Source organism: Dendrobates tinctorius, unplaced genomic scaffold, assembly GCF_039654945.1.
Source record: "Dendrobates tinctorius isolate UK_male_01 unplaced genomic scaffold, ASM3965494v1 ptg000177l, whole genome shotgun sequence".
NCBI classification, from domain to species: Eukaryota; Metazoa; Chordata; class Amphibia; order Anura; family Dendrobatidae; genus Dendrobates; species Dendrobates tinctorius.
In genome coordinates this window covers 1,870,699-1,886,884 of record NW_027361844.1, presented here as the reverse complement: position 1 = coordinate 1,886,884, position 16,186 = coordinate 1,870,699, and the positions used below count along the sequence as shown (strand labels likewise).

Sequence of the window (16,186 nt, the reverse complement as noted above, 5' to 3'; positions counted from 1 at the left end):
CTAAAAATCAGATTCTATATGGGTCAACAATATAGCATCTGATTTTGTTGGATACATTGCAATTTTTTAATATAGGAAACTGTAAATGGTCTTGCAACTTTTAATAACTGTTGATGTGTAAAAAACAGATTGCACAGAGATCACAAATGAGAAAAAAATATTATTTATAAAATTAACTATATTTTTATTTAACTGAAGAAATAATAGCAGAGTGAAGTTTCCTAATGGGATTAAAAGAAAAAATTGTAAATGAAGTTAAACATTATTTGACCTTCAGACACCATTTTACTATATAACAAAAGCAAATTATATTTATATTGCTACTCTCATAGTATTAAACAATAATTAAAAAACATGTGTAAATCTGAATCAGTACCTGGCTTGCCAACCACCCAGAAAAAAATTGATTTGTTCGTAATTTTTTTTTAAGCTGGAGTAGCTTGTGCAGATTATTGTTATTGCAATCAGCATCATATTGCAGTTCAAAGTAAATGCTATTAATGTCTTCATATACTTCTTTTGGGATATAGACATACAGTGGATATGAAAAAGTCTACATACCAGTGCTAAAATGCCAGGTTTTTGTCTTGTCAAAAAAATCATACCAAGAAATATAATTTTAGAAATGTTCCATCTCTATTGTCACCCATAATCTGAACAAATCCATTGAGAAACAAGCTGAAATCATTTTGAGGGGGAAAATATAAAGATAAAAAGAGCAAAATTAAAATAATAAGTTGCATGTAGAAACCAGGAGGATGCTCATCAAGAAGTGACTTCATTTTGGCAAACAGTGACATTACCTTGAACTGACTATAGACTGGGGGGACAAAAGGTCGCAAACTATGGCATTACCAGACAACAGGGGTTTTGTGCCGCAGTGTCGGCTCACCTGGTAAAGTTGTGAGAAATCACAACTCTTGGAACAATTCCAAAATAAGGGTCCAGTTGCTGCTGCGCTAATGTTTCATCTGCCAACCAGTGGAACACATAGATATTGCGAAGTGCTGCTGGTGTATCAAAGAATGAGAATGTCAAGAAAGATTTAGAATAAGAAATGTGGTTTAATCTCTATGTGTTTCGAAGTCCAACTTGCTTCCTCATCAGCAGAACCACAAGTCCCACCATTAGAACTCGTCCAGAAGTATCTAGAACTGGACATTCCTCAAAAAAATGATATAGAAAACTGGTTCAAGATGTTAAAAGGCCTACAGCAACATTAAAGGAGCTGCAGGAATTTCTGATAAGTATTGTTTGTGTACTTCATGCGAATATTATTTATATGCATGGTTTGTGAGGTATAGTGGCAAGATAAAAAGCCATTTCTTACAAAGAAAAATATCCAAGACCAGCTCTGTTTTGCCCAATTTACAACAAGTCTGTTAGCGTGGCTGGTCTGGAGCCGGAATCTCCTGGAGTGGACCCTCTGGGCCATGGCACCGAGGGGCCCCGGGCGAGCTGCCAGGTGGAACCGACCCCTATACAGGCCCAGGGGTTTGAGTACCACGGTAGCCGGTACCGAGAGGGGCGGCTCAGGATGGACTGGAGTAGGAGTGTGGGACTGAAGTGTAGATGACAGGACAGAGCTGGAACACAGGAGACAGGAGTGGAGTAAGACTGTAGACTGGAACGTGGAGGGATAGCTGGAGCAGGAACACAGGAGACAGGATTGGAGTAGGACGTAAGGACTGGAGCAGGATGGAACAGGAACACCGGAGGCAGGACTGGAGTAGGATGGAAGGACTGGAGCAGGATGGAACAGGAACCCCGGAGGCAGGAATGGAGTAGGACGGAAGGACTGGAGCAGGATGGAACAGGAACACCGAAGGCAGGACTGGAGTAGGACGAAAGGACTGGAGCAGGATGGAACAGGAACACCGAAGGCAGGACTGGAGTAGGACGAAAGGACTGGAGCCGGATGGAACAGGAACACCGGAGGCAGGACTGGAGTAGGACGAAAGGACTGGAGCCGGATGGAACAGGAACACCGGAGGCAGGACTGGAGTAGGACGGAAGGACTGGAGCAAGATGGAACAGGAACACCGGAGGCAGGACTGGAGTAGGACGGAAGGACTGGAGCAGGATGGAACAGGAACACCGGAGGCAGGACTGGAGTAGGACGGAAGGACTGGAGCAGGATGGAACAGGAACACCGGAGGCAGGACTGGAGTAGGACGGAAGGACTGGAGCCGGATGAAACAGGAACACCGGAGGCAGGACTGGAGTAGGACGGAAGGACTGGAGCAGGATGGAACAGGAACACCGGAGGCAGGACTGGAGTAGGACGGAAGGACTGGAGCTGGATGAAACAGGAACACCGGAAGCAGGACTGGAGTACAGCAGCGGACACGGATTGCAGGACTGCGTGGCCGCTGCTAGGGAGCACACGAGAACGGGACTGTGACTCTGCAGAGAGTACACAAAGAAGCGAGGCCCAGTGTGTTAGGAAACACAACGATCAGGCGCCTCCCTCAGGGGGAAGCGGCCTAATATGCCCCTGTCTGGTCTGCCATTGGTCAGGCGGTGCTTGTGGGTGAGGGCATAGCCGGAGCACAAGAAGCAGAAGGGATGCGTGGCCGCGGACTATGGCGCATGCGCATTGCATGCAGAGATGCCGTCGACCGCGCGCCTGTCAGAGGTGACCGCTGTGGCTGTCGGGCGGCGAGGGGCTGCGGTGTGGGAGCGATGGCCGGGCGAGTATGCAGAGGCGGCGTGGGAGCGGAGGCCGGGTTAGTATGTCGGAACGGCGTGACAAAGTCAGCTAAAAGCATGTGGGAAAACATTTTATGGACTAATGAGACCAGTGTTGAAATTTTTGGACATGATTCCAAAAAGTAGGTTTGGCACAACTTAAACACTGCACAAAACAAAACAACAATATACCCACAGTGAAGCATGATGGAGGCAGTGTGTCACGTGCCCTGTCCTGTGTGACATGGCCAGCAGGCCGGTAACTAATACAACAGGACACGGCATGTGTAATTGTCCAGTGTGACGCGGCCCGCAGGCCGGTAACTAATACAACAAGACACAGGGGATAGGGAAACATTTACAACGGTGGGCCCTGCAATAGGGAGCGGGGGACATGGAGACCTCCTGCACTCCCCTGAGTCAGAGTCCCTAACACTCCTAACGTTCCCTATGCCGGTTCCGCACCGGGCGCCGCTCAGGATACCTGTCGCCCTAGCACACCCTACACCTATCCCTTGCTAGGGAGCTGGGTGGTGCAGGCACTGGCCCCACCGCTGTACTAACACCAACATGAGGAAAAGTGACAAACAGGGAAACACTTAGCTTTGCTCTGATGCACTTGCTCCAGGCAACAGAGTCCAACACCTGAGTGCATCTTCCTCCCACCGTTTCCAACATCTGGGTGCAGCTGTCCAGCATGGAGTCCAGCACCTGAGTGCAGCTGTCCAGCAATGGAGTCCAGCACCTGAGTGCAGCTTCCAGCAAAAGAGTCCAGCAACTGAGTGCAGCTCTACACCATAGCTGCCACTCCACCAAGCTTTGCAAGAATTCTTCACTGACACCATAGCTGCCACTCCACCATGCTTTACACAAACTACTCGCTGACACCATAGCTGCCACTCTAGGACTCTCACTGATATGCCCGGGACTCTCCTTCAGCTCCATCCTTCACCCAGGCTTGCTTGTAACTGAGGACTAATCACCAACGTGAGTCAGAACAACTGACACACCTTTATTGAGTAAACACACCTGTAAGTGATTCCCATGCAATTACACTAACTACCACCGGGGAAAACTACCTCTAAAAACACCAGTGCAATGACCATACTGGCCACCGTGGGCAAAACTATCTCTACGCACAAAGCTTAGAGAGAGGAAAAAAAAGGTTACCAGTGCTCTTATCTGACATGATCCCGCATGGATCATGAGAGTACCCTCCCCTTAATGAGGGGCCTCTGGACCCTCAAAACCACTCCTCATCAGGAACCACCCTCAGAGGGGATGCCCAGATCTAGAGTTCCCCCCCAGCAACCACCTGCACTTCAGGTTTATGACAAACGCACCTCTGGTATTGGCAATATAAGTTCTGGAGGCACCACACATCTCCAAAGCGCCATCCTGGGGAACGAGTTATATATGTGTATGTTTGATATGAGCTGGTAAGACTCCACAACACACTCCCACTAGATGTTTTTTTTGGTGGGACCCATACACACTCGTTCACACACAGGTCTGGACCTGAACGCTTGGCACACATTCGTTTGTCAATAATCAGGGAAGTCTATCTGGGATTGACAACAGAGGTGTCCCCCTGTGTCACCACACTCACACCCCCACACTCCACCAAGGGGTACACCACCCCCTAACCCTTTCCTCCACGAAGTCTGCGCCTCCAGGGTTGGCTAATGGCGACGGTAGAGACTTGCCCCTACTCCCCCCCGCAGCACACCTGCTGCTCACACCGGTAAGGGAAGGGCCTGGGATATGGAGGAAAAATACACTCCCTGGTCGCCTTCCTCCACATGACCAGGAGGGGGCGGCTTCTTCTGTGGTATGGAAGATTTGGCATGAGCTCCACGGACTATAGCCCCAGTCTGCTCACTACCGGGACGTACCCCTTCACCTCGGGGAACCCCAGACAGCACCATGGGGACACCAACTCCACCCACCTGTCTGGGTGCGTCCACCTGTATGAGCAAGTCCCGCTCCCCAGCAGCGACTCAAGAGGGCTTCATTGCCAGCCGCTATTTGATTTTACGGTTGAGTCAGAGGGAAGGCCTCAGACCCTGATTACTGCTGCTGGAACTGCTTACACACCATGCAGCTCCTCACTCACCTCAGTGAGGCCCAGCAGCAAATGCTCACAGGTCTGAACATGGCCTGAGGCTCACCAGAAAACAAATGTAAAGTTGGTGATAATGTCACGTGCCCCGTCCTGTGTGACACGGCCAGCAGGCCGGTAACTAATACAACAGGACACGGCATGTGTAATTGTCCAGTGTGACGCAGCCCGCTGGCCGGTAACTAATACAACAAGACACAGGGGATAGGGAAACATTTACAATGGTGGGCCCTGCAATAGGGAACGGGGGACATGGAGACCTCCTGCACTCCCCTGAGTCAGAGTCCCTAACACTCCTAACGTTCCCTATGCCGGTTCCGCACCGGGCACTGCTCAGGATACCTGTCGCCCGTGCACACCGTACACCTATCCCTTGCTAGGGAGCTGGGTGGTGCAGGCACTGGCCCCACCGCTGTACTAACACCAACATGAGGAAAAGTGACAAACAGGGAAACACTTAGCTTTGCTCTGATGCACTTGCTCCAGGCAACAGAGTCCAACACCTGAGTGCATCTTCCTCCCACCGTTTCCAACATCTGGGTGCAGCTGTCCAGCATGGAGTCCAGCACCTGAGTGCAGCTGTCCAGCAATGGAGTCCAGCACCTGAGTGCAGCTTCCAGCAAAAGAGTCCAGCAACTGAGTGCAGCTCTACACCATAGCTGCCACTCCACCAAGCTTTGCAAGAATTCTTCACTGACACCATAGCTGCCACTCCACCATGCTTTACACAATCTCCTCGCTGACACCATAGCTGCCACTCTAGGACTCTCACTGAGCTGCCCAGGACTCTCCTTCAGCTCCATCCTTCACCCAGGCTTGCTTGTAACTGAGGACTAATCACCAACGTGAGTCAGAACAACTGACACACCTTTATTGAGCAAACACACCTGTCAGTGATTCCCGTGCAATTACACTAACCACCACCGGGGGAAAACTATCTCTAAAAACACTAGTGCAATGACGATACTGGCCATCGGGGCAAAAACTATCTCTAAGCACACAGTGCAATGCACAAAGCTTAGAGAGAGGAAAAAAAAAGGTTACCAGTGCTCTTATCTGACACGCATGGATCATGACACAGTGTAAGAGTGTTTCAGGGACAAAACATGCTCTTTTCCTGTAAAATAAAATGGGTGTGCTTTTGTGGGCTTTTGATGAAAAGCTAAAGAGAATGTGAATTTTTGGGCAACATACGGATGGCTGTCACTAACTTTAGCAGACCTTTCCAAGACATCAAGGCCCTACGGCCCGAATTAGGTACGGAGGAACGTGACTTTATTACTTTCCAGAAGGGAAAGCTGGACAGGGAACCATTTTAGAAAGGCGGTTTGGAACCCATGAGAGCTGTGGAGCCGGACAGAGTATTCCAGGGACTAGCGGTGCCAGGCAAGAAAGGGATAACTCAGGCTGAAAGAAATGTGAATGTAACATTGTATTTTGCTGTGACTAAGATGAAGTTTGGACTGTTAAGTAAAATCAAACTGTTTAAAAAGGATCAAGTTTCTCCTGTTCAATCGGCGACTGTTCCTGGATATGGGATCCTGGAGACAGCAGAGGCTTCTGACCAAACCGTAAGTGTTATATTGTACACCCACAGCACAATGGAAATGCGACACTGTTTACTTCTGGGGTGCCAGGGTGTGGGAATACAGCAACCACCTCACCCATGACTACCGCCCTGCACACCTTACAGCAGCATTATGCTTTGGGGCTGTTTTTTGTCAGCTGGAACTGGGTCTTTAGTCAAGGTAGAGGGATAATGAACATTTCCTAATATCAGTCAATTTTTCATCAAAACCTTCAGACCTCTGCTAAAAAGCTGAAGATGAAGAGGAATTTCACTGTTCAGCATGACAATGACCATAAGCATACCTCCAAATCAACAAAAGAATGGCTTCAGCAGAAGAAGATCAAAGTTTTGGAAAGGCCCAGCCAGAGAGAGCCCAGACCTGAATCCACTTGAAAATCTCTAGGTTGACCTCAAGAGGGCACAAGAGATACCAAAATGATTGTCGTCTATGATTTTTACAAGCTTGTTCAGAAATGAAACAAGTTGACACCACTCCTCCGATTTTGTTATATTTTATTGTGTAACAACCTTGAATCACAGCACCATTTATTATTTATTTTTGCTTTTCTGAAACTGATAAAGCATGAAAAACCTCATGGGTGTGGGTAAATAATATGTTATAGGCAGTGTGCACATCTCTACTATTTTAATTAGTGTTTTGGCAAACTGCTTCCATTATGACTCTGAGCAATAAGTTCCTGTCATGCTGAAGTTTCACATAACATTGTAAACTTCTAACCCCCAACTCTCCATTGGATCCCAGAGGGGTGAGCCTCGCAGGGCTATCATTTTGATCCATCTCCCTAAATAATATTATTCAAAGAAACCTGCAGGCCAAAATATTTGCAATGTAAATTTTGATTATATTTTTCCCAACCTGTGACAGATAAAGGTCACTTCAGTGAAATATCTGATTCCAATTATACCTTCATCCTGTTTTTCTAGAATTAGATAGTCTTAAAATCTGATACAAAATATATATCAAAATAATATCATACTAAGAATATAACAAATATACTAAGAATATAACAAGTAATGTATGAAAATAATAATAGAAAAATAATAATGCACTGATGCGGTATATAACATCATAAAACGCTATTGTATTAAAACAATTGTTTTCTCTATTTCAATAAAATCCTAATTTCTAATAATGATATAATAAATGTAGCCATCTATATATTCACGTTGACTAGAAATACAAACATTCAAGAGATAATAGGATTCTTAGTGGGATGTTTCATTTTTCTTTATTTTTGTATATTTGTTTTATTTTGAGGGATCACTCAAATTCTCGATTGTCCAAGCTTCGATGGATATGGGCTTTAAAACAAACAGTTCTGTTCTGCGGCGTCTCAATAGGACTCCTTGATGAGCTGGCTTAATCTGAATTGTGTAGGAGCAGAGTGTTCGAGCAATTATAATGTTGAACATGACTGCATTGTATTTGGGATTCTATTAGAACTTCTGAAGATTGGGGGGCTAAAATAATTGAATGGAGATACTCATATTGAGACAACCCATCAGTAAAGGGACACTAAAATGTTCATATTTTGTCTTTTATTTTACAGTATCCACTTCATGCCAAATATGCATGTTAACATTTAGTTGTCCCACCCTAGTGGAATGTGGGGCTACTCGACACCCAAAAACTTTAAGGCAGTGTTTACATGATGCATATATTTCATTTTCCAAATACAAACTAAAATCGCTACATTTTTACTGCATTTTTGGAAAAAAGAGGAAAAAGCAATGTATCAGAAATGTATTGTCCAAACATGGACTAAAAGCTTTTCCATAGGAATCAGATCCTCATTACTGTTGATTCACTATACGATTGAGCACAGCTCAGATATGCTTTCATGTCAGGAGACTGACTGGCCTATGCAAGCTTTTAGATGCCTTTTATTGCGTGACAATCTTGGGTCTTTTTAGCAGTGTGGAAAGCGCCTTCATCTTCCATGAACTCAATAGATGTTTGTGTCTTCTTTGAATATTTTTAGTGAGGGTTGCTGAAAATGAAAAAACCTCCAGTCTGTTCATGACAGGTAAGAACCACTTGCCGTGCATATAAAAAGACCTAAGATTAGTAGACAAGGAATGGTAGCTGGAAGATTTTATAGGCCAATCAGTCACCTGACATAAATCCCAAAGAATCAACAGAACAAGTCAAGACAATTTAATCAATTATAACAAATAGTAATTATTCACCAACTCAAAACAATACCTGTCATTTATCAAATAATTATACTGCTATTAAATCAGTCCCATAATGTCTTTTTATGCCTCTCTGAATATATTAGTATTAATATTGTAATTAAAAGTCTCCAGAAAACACATAAATATACCTTCTTTGAGAAGGGAATATTAATTGATATAAGAATCTCTTCTGCCCTTAAAGCAGCCGACTCATCAAACAACAGCTGTTTCAGAGTTACTTGACGTCTCATATCTGCAAAAACAAGACCAATTAATAAATAATCGACTTATTGTAAAACAGTTTTAAATCACTGAATAATTAGGCAGGATAATTATTCAAGGCCTTGGGAAATTCGAGTCACATCCATTATAGAGCAGAAAGGTTAACTATATGGACTGTCATTACACTTGAATTGCTACTTTAATAAAATACCATGCACAATAGAAGCTGATCTGTAGCACCTGGCAGCGGCCACTACACAATGAAAAGAGTTGCATGGTGCAGCTTATTTCAATGTTTACATCCTGACCGCCACAGGAGGAAATACCAGCTGATCAGTGGAGCTGTTGGGTGGTCGACCCAGATCTGATTTTCAGATGTAGTTTGGAACACAGTCATTAACTGAAAACAAAACAGCTGTGTAAAAGGCTTAAAACAGGGTGAGGAACAGGCAAACTATGCTACAAGGATAAGGCTGTGGAAGAAAGTTTCATGTCCCATGTTATACACCATGGCAAGACTGAGAACAATGTCAAGACGCAAGTAGTTATACTGCATCAACAAGGTCTCTCCCAGGGAAAGACTTCAAACAGACTTGGGCTTCAAGATATTCAAGCTTTTGAGAAGGAAAAATAAAGAAATAGACAAAATTGAGTATTGTAGACACAGCATTCAGCCATCAGAACAGTGCAGTAAATGAAAGACACATCATGCTTACAGCCCTCAAAATCAGATGTTCAGCAGTGTCATCATCTCAGAATTAGCAGGAAACACTTTTTCACACAACTGTATTTCAGTAAATAAGTTCAGATTTTGGCCAAGATTAATGGGTTCCTCAATACAGGAAGATACTTATCCATCATGTAATACTATCAGGGTGGCGTCTGATTGACTCCAAATTTATTCTGAAGCCGGATAATGACCCCAAGCATATACCCAATGTCATTACTATGTTTAGAGTAAAGAAAAACAAGGAGTCCTTGAAGGGATGTGTTGGCCTCCACAGAGCCCTGATCTCTCCATCACCGAGTCTGTGAGGAACTACATGAGGAGACAGAAGGATATGAGCAAGTGACAGCCACAGAAGATCTGTAGTTAGTTCTCCAAGATGTTTGGAACAGCCTCCTGCTGCGTTCCTTCAAAAACTGTGTGCAAGTATCTAGAAGAATTGATGCTTTGTTGCTTTTTTAAAGTCAAAGGGCTTCAAAAATTGATTTTCTTTAGATTTATGCTTTGTTCATTCACTTTGAATTTTGTTAACTGATAAAAAATAAACTATTAATACTTCAGTTTTTGAAAGCATTTTTAATCTGCAGAATTTTTTCCACCCCTGCCTCAAATGTTAGCAAAGTGCTGCAGTGATTCCTATTCTGCACTCAGACCACAATAATATCCTTCTGCTTTTAGATTGAGTCATTAGCAGACTAATGCAATAACAATATTTATATATAAAAAATAAGGGAGGGACAGATCAATACTTGAATAGGCAGCTTTGGCTTATGTAAATCAAAAATAAACAAAACCAATGGCGATATGCGCGAACCAACTTAGTACAGAGCTGCAAGTAAATGGACAAAGACCACTCAACTTGTCCAAAAACGTATATACATAAAACATAAGATATGGAACTTGCGCTAGAGATATACCAGGGTTCAATAAAGGCATATACTAATACAAACAATGCCAATGCTGCAAAAAACAGGTCAAATTACCTTAAATGGTGCTTAAATGGGATAAAGACAATTGTAGTCCTGGAGGGAGGTAGATGTAAGGTCCTTTTTATTCCTGAGCTGAAGAAATGTACCAGAGTTCAATAAAAAACTGTAGTGATATTAATAATATCGATACGATCACATGAAAAAAAGGGGTCAATTACCTTTAGCGATGCTACAATGACATAAGGAGAGATAGATTCCTGGAGAAAAAGTGCTTTGGATCGCGGTAGATGTAAGGTCCTTTTCGATCCTGAGCAGCAGTCAATCAATAGTGAGTGATCCGGATAGGTGAAATGTAAAAGCCCCCTATAACACGCTGTCCCGGCCAAGTTTCTCTTGGCCCTTACTGCTATTTCTAGCGCCTGAGTGCCTGTCACGTGGTTTCACCACATGGGTGTGACGTCACGCAAGGTCCTGCAGCCTCTGGGACCTTGCAGGCTTGCCTCTCAACGCAGCGCCTGATAGTACAAACGCGCGCCGTTTTTTTTCTGATTACACGCTAGTCTCCGGCCGGGACAGCGTGTTATAGGGGGCTTTTACATTTCACCTATCCGGATCACTCACTATTGATTGACCGCTGCTCAGGATCGAAAAGGACCTTACATCTACCGCGATCCAAAGCACTTTTTCTCCAGGAATCTATCTCTCCTTATGTCATTGAAGCATCGCTTAAGGTAATTGACCCCTTTTTTTTATGTGATCGTATCGATATTATTAATATCACTACAGTTTTTCATTGAACTCTGGTACATTTCTTCAGCTCAGGACTAAAAAGGACCTTACATCTACCTCCCTCCAGGACTACAATTGTCTTTATGCCATTTAGGCACGATTTAAGGTAATTGGACCTGTTTTTTGCAGCATTGGCTTTGTTTATATTAGTATATGCCTTTATTGAACCCTGGAACATCTCTAGCTTTGGCTTATGTGCCTAAATCTATGATATACAGTATATACACCTTCCTAGTAATTTACCTTGTGATGCAAGATTAAAGGTACAGTTTCCAACAGCCAGAATAGGATTCAGTTCCCAGGAAGAACTTCCACTTAAAATGCTTCCCCCAAGGGACTACGAGGAAAGAGAAATGTCTAGTGAATGTGTGAAGTGTGTTCTGTGAAGCATATCCACTTTCACAACATTTTAATATATCACAGATCTTTTGTTCTCAGCTGGCCCTCAATATCTATTCCACAAGAATGTCAGATGTCGATCTACACTCAGATGACATCCAAGTGTAGTAAAATGTTTGACACGCACCCATAGACTTATATGGGTGCGCGTGATGCGATCATCAGATGCACCAGTAGCATACTGCAATTATTCTCTCATGCCGAATCGGCATGAGAAAAAAAATTGCAGATCAGCACTGCCCCATAGCATAACATTGGGCCAAGTGCTATCTGTCAAAACATCGGATAGCACTTGGCCGTGTTATACGCCAGTGTGAGAGAGCCATCAGACAAACAATACATTATTAAAGCAAATTATCAATAATCTGATAATATTTGTTACTGGGACCACTTTCCTTACAAGCAGGGCTGTGGTGGAGAACGCCATATTAATCAGCCTTTATCTTGGAATGGAATGAGTAAAGAGTAATTTACAATGTGTCAATGTGCACGTGGACAGTCTCTCTACTGGTAACACGGGCGGTCCTGAATTATTACTTGGATTAAATTTATACTTTAAAATATTATATTCCAAAAAATATCTTACTGCTTCCCATCTTATGTGCTTTCCTGACAGCTGTCGTAGAATGACTCGAAAGATCTTGTTTTTTTCCTCTGGTAACTGAGATACTGCCTCTGACAAAATAGATCGAACCATTGCCAGACTGCATGCTGCTCCAATGGTGATACCTGAAGCAAATACATGTGCATTACACCATAATGAAGGAACATATGTAGATCGGTCCAGTTTATAAATGAGTTCACAATTCGCTATGTTTAGCATGTCATCTAGCTGATGTCACACATAAAGGGGTATTGTAAAGTAGTGTCTTCATCAGCTCACGGCTCTGTCATCTCCATACTTCCCGGTTGCTGTGAGGGTGGGCCCTCCTCCTTGAATGATAATTCTGGTCAATTTTCTTCTGCAACTGTCATTGTGTTGAAGCATACCCTTTTATCACTGTTTTTGCATACAGATATAACAGTGAATTTGAACAAGCACAAGGCTCAAGACAGTGACAGCTGTGATTAGGAGGACTGGTCTGGAATTGTGGGCCAGAGAATTGTGATTATGCAGGACTGATAAGAGCAGCTCGGTCAGGGACTGAGAAGGAAGGGGAAGGAGAAGAGCAGCTAACTGTAGCTAGCTGCTGTACAGAATTCAATGGGGTCAAGAGAGCTGCCTGGAATGACTGGAATGTAACTACTGCACATACTCGACCAGGCTCTGGTGGTTGATTTCCAACTTATCACTCTCCAGTTGTTTTCAGACTACATATTTGGTGGCGACATCTGAAGATTTCCAATGTGGAAACCACTGCTGTTTATAGCGCAAATTATAGCAGGGCTCAAATTCAGTCATATATGAGCTTTAAAATGCATCAAACTTCTTTTATCACTATACAGAGAGAAACAATCAATATGTCCAATGAGCCCTCATGTCGTTTACCTTTCAGACATAGTGCATGTCAGACTTTAAGCTTATCTGCCTATGGAGCAGCTTTTTGCACAGAGCCTACTCTGTTGTTCTGTTGTCTGCTGTGGGGGACCAGGTAATCCATGCATTTTTGCTGAACTTACTGCTTTAAGTGATAATTGGTAACTACTTTTTTAAAACATTTCATAGACTAGTGTTATGTGTTTTAGTAATATACCTTATTAATCAATATATCCTCACTTATGTGCTGTTGCTGCTACAGGTCACATGGCGCTTAGTTACTTATTCTGGGAAGAAGGCTGATTACAGCCATATATCATGCAGAACATGTTCCCATGTTTGGACTTTCCATCAATTTATGTGGTCTCATAAATTACCTCATGTAAAAAGGCAATTTAAAGCGCAGTTCACAGTGAGAGAAAGCGCTTTATCTGCTCAAGTATCTATACATGTTGCTTAATTTTTATGTAGTTTTCTATTTTTATACTAATATTGTGAAAAAACTGACAAGAAAAGTAGGAAACACATGTTTATTTTTCAGATTTTTTTCGATCACGAAAGACTGCTAAAAACATTTTAAAGTGCATTCCCCTTTCATGGAAGTTATTTTTATATCTGGGACAAATTTTTCTTTTTGACTTTGGTGGGTTAGTAAAATGTGTTTGGACTGCCAGTGTTTGTTTTTTTAGCTTTGTTTTATTTATTTTTTTTCTTGCTTTTCTTCTTATTTTTTTTTATTTATTTCACACTATATGCCTCCCATAAGGTCTTAAAAGATCTTTGAGGAGAGGAAGGTTGGGACATTTTAGCATATTATAACATTAATTTTAGTACTGATTTCCCCTGTAACTAGGGCTGATGTATTAGCCCCAGTTACAGGGAAAATTCAGTGTTATGCCTACATAGCAGAGCTGACTGTGTCTGACAGCCAACTGCACACTACAGCAACTTCACAATATCATGTAAGCAGTATTTGCTACATTGACATTTTAAAACATCAGAGTACATTAAATTAAGAATCACCCATATGTTTAAAGACTAGTTAGTTCAGAAAATAAAAGGAGATTGATTCCTGATTTAGCTAGGATTGCATTACTTTTATTGTCCCATTATCAAACAAAATATTATTTCATCCAAATGTAGCCGATCCCATAGCCACAAGGTAGTAGCCACCATTTTGTCCAAACCATCCTAATACCTTTATCTATTATTTGCAATCTGTTCACCAAATATGTAGGATGCTGTGCTGTCCAATAATATTAAATATAACTTAGTTTTAAGTGGGGGAGGATTAGAACTTTAGTTCCATAGACTTGTTTAATGGCTGCCTCCTATTTCTTTACCACCTGTTGAAATGTGCATGTTACCATCACAGAACCTGGTTTTATCTACTCAGAAATTGATATCAGTGTTTTCCACATAGCTAATCTTTGTACATCTTGCAGTGTTACATTTTATAAAACCATCTCAACAATCTTATAGCAAAGAAATGCTACTATGCTACTAAAGGTTCACACAAAGCCTGAGGTCCAACCTGTGGGGCCGATTGTTCCTTGAAGAAAAATTTAAAGAAGTGAATCTGTCAAAGTTCATTAGTTTATGGTTTCTCCGGGGCAGAATTTACTATCTCTGTATGTAAATGTAAGACAACTGAAGATTGCTGGGCTTGGTGTTTCTTTTTTTAATGAACAGCAGATTAGAAGATCTGGTGGCTTTCTTATATTGATTTATACAGAATCCTATACTGAAATAAATCAAATGTCTAAGATAGAAAACACCATACCGGTCTAAAGATGAATTTAGAAAAATCTAAGAACAACCAAGAACACAATAATTCTTATTTAAAAAAATAAATAAATACTTTTCTGTTGTGCATTTTGTTTATTTTTTTGCCTTTACCTTTTTCTGCAAAATTCACAATGCTGAGCTCCGTGATTCTCGATGGGGAGATGATAACTGGATAAAATGATCCCACTAGATTGACTGGAGGACCTATAAGAAAGTAAGTAAACACATCTGTCATTTTAAGCCTCGTCATATTTCAATTTTGATGCAGTTGCAGCCTCTAAGTAATTTTGTTGCCGTCGCTGTATTATGCTTTCTTATGTAAGCTTTTATGTTTCCTTTTTCATGTGTATGCAAGCCAATAAGCACTAATCTTTTCTGTACAGATTTAGCCTTTTTAATTTCTGCAGTTTAAAAGGGTTGTCCAGAGAGTTAGTCACCCTAGAGCGCCACTGCACAGAAGGTAATCATGTAGCGCTAGACTTACTGCAGAGGGAGGTTTGGACACACATGCAGCTTTCCCACGTAGAACCTCAACAAACGGATGATCATTGTGCTAGCTGTTTCAGGATGCTTGCACATGTTTGATAGGTAACGATCATTTATCTATGTAGACATTTACAGTTTTATATTCTATGTTTTATGCACACAGCATGCAGAGTCTTAGAACAATATAATATATGTTATATAAAAAAATGAAATATAATAATTTACGAAAAAGCTTCCATTGAAGCTATGGCTATGATTATGACTATTCACATAAATTCCTATATTCCTCAACTGGGTTTTCAAATAATATTTATATTTAATAGTCCATGTTTGGGCAGTATAAATTGACTAACATGTTCCTTTTGAAAAGATAAGGGCCTCAATTCATCATGTTTCTCACACTGGTCTTGATGAGGGGATGGGATTGAGTGCGAGGTGCTTGATTCATTAGATTTCTTAACCCTTTTGCACCAGGGCCTGTTTTCATCTTCCTGGGCAGGCCAATTTTTTCAATTCTGACCAGTGTCATTTTATGAGGTACTAACTCTGGAACACTTCAATATATCCTAGTGATTCTGAAATTGTTTTTTTTTGTGACACATTGTACTTCATGCTTGTGGTAAAATTCGGTTGATGTTTTTTGCGTTTATTTGTGAAAATATTGAAATTTTGGCAAAAAGTTTGAAAATTTCGCAATTTTCAAAAGTTTAATTTTTACGCCCTTAAACCAGACAGTTATATCACACAAAATAGTCAACAACTAACGTTTTCCAGATGTCTACTTTAC

General features: G+C 42.0%; 1 protein-coding gene across 1 annotated transcript in view; it reads right to left on the bottom strand.

The window, feature by feature from the left end:
- Positions 1-16,186, bottom strand: part of LOC141054219 (aldehyde oxidase-like) — a 250,414-nt gene that overhangs the window by 118,471 nt on the left and 115,757 nt on the right. Inside the window, exons 3-6 of the mRNA XM_073551449.1 lie at positions 15,025-15,117; positions 12,235-12,377; positions 11,493-11,586; positions 8,732-8,835 (exon numbers count right to left, since the gene is read on the bottom strand). Of these exons, the coding sequence (XP_073407550.1) occupies positions 8,732-8,835; positions 11,493-11,586; positions 12,235-12,377; positions 15,025-15,117 (434 nt within the window). The remainder of the gene's footprint in view (positions 1-8,731; positions 8,836-11,492; positions 11,587-12,234; positions 12,378-15,024; positions 15,118-16,186) is intronic.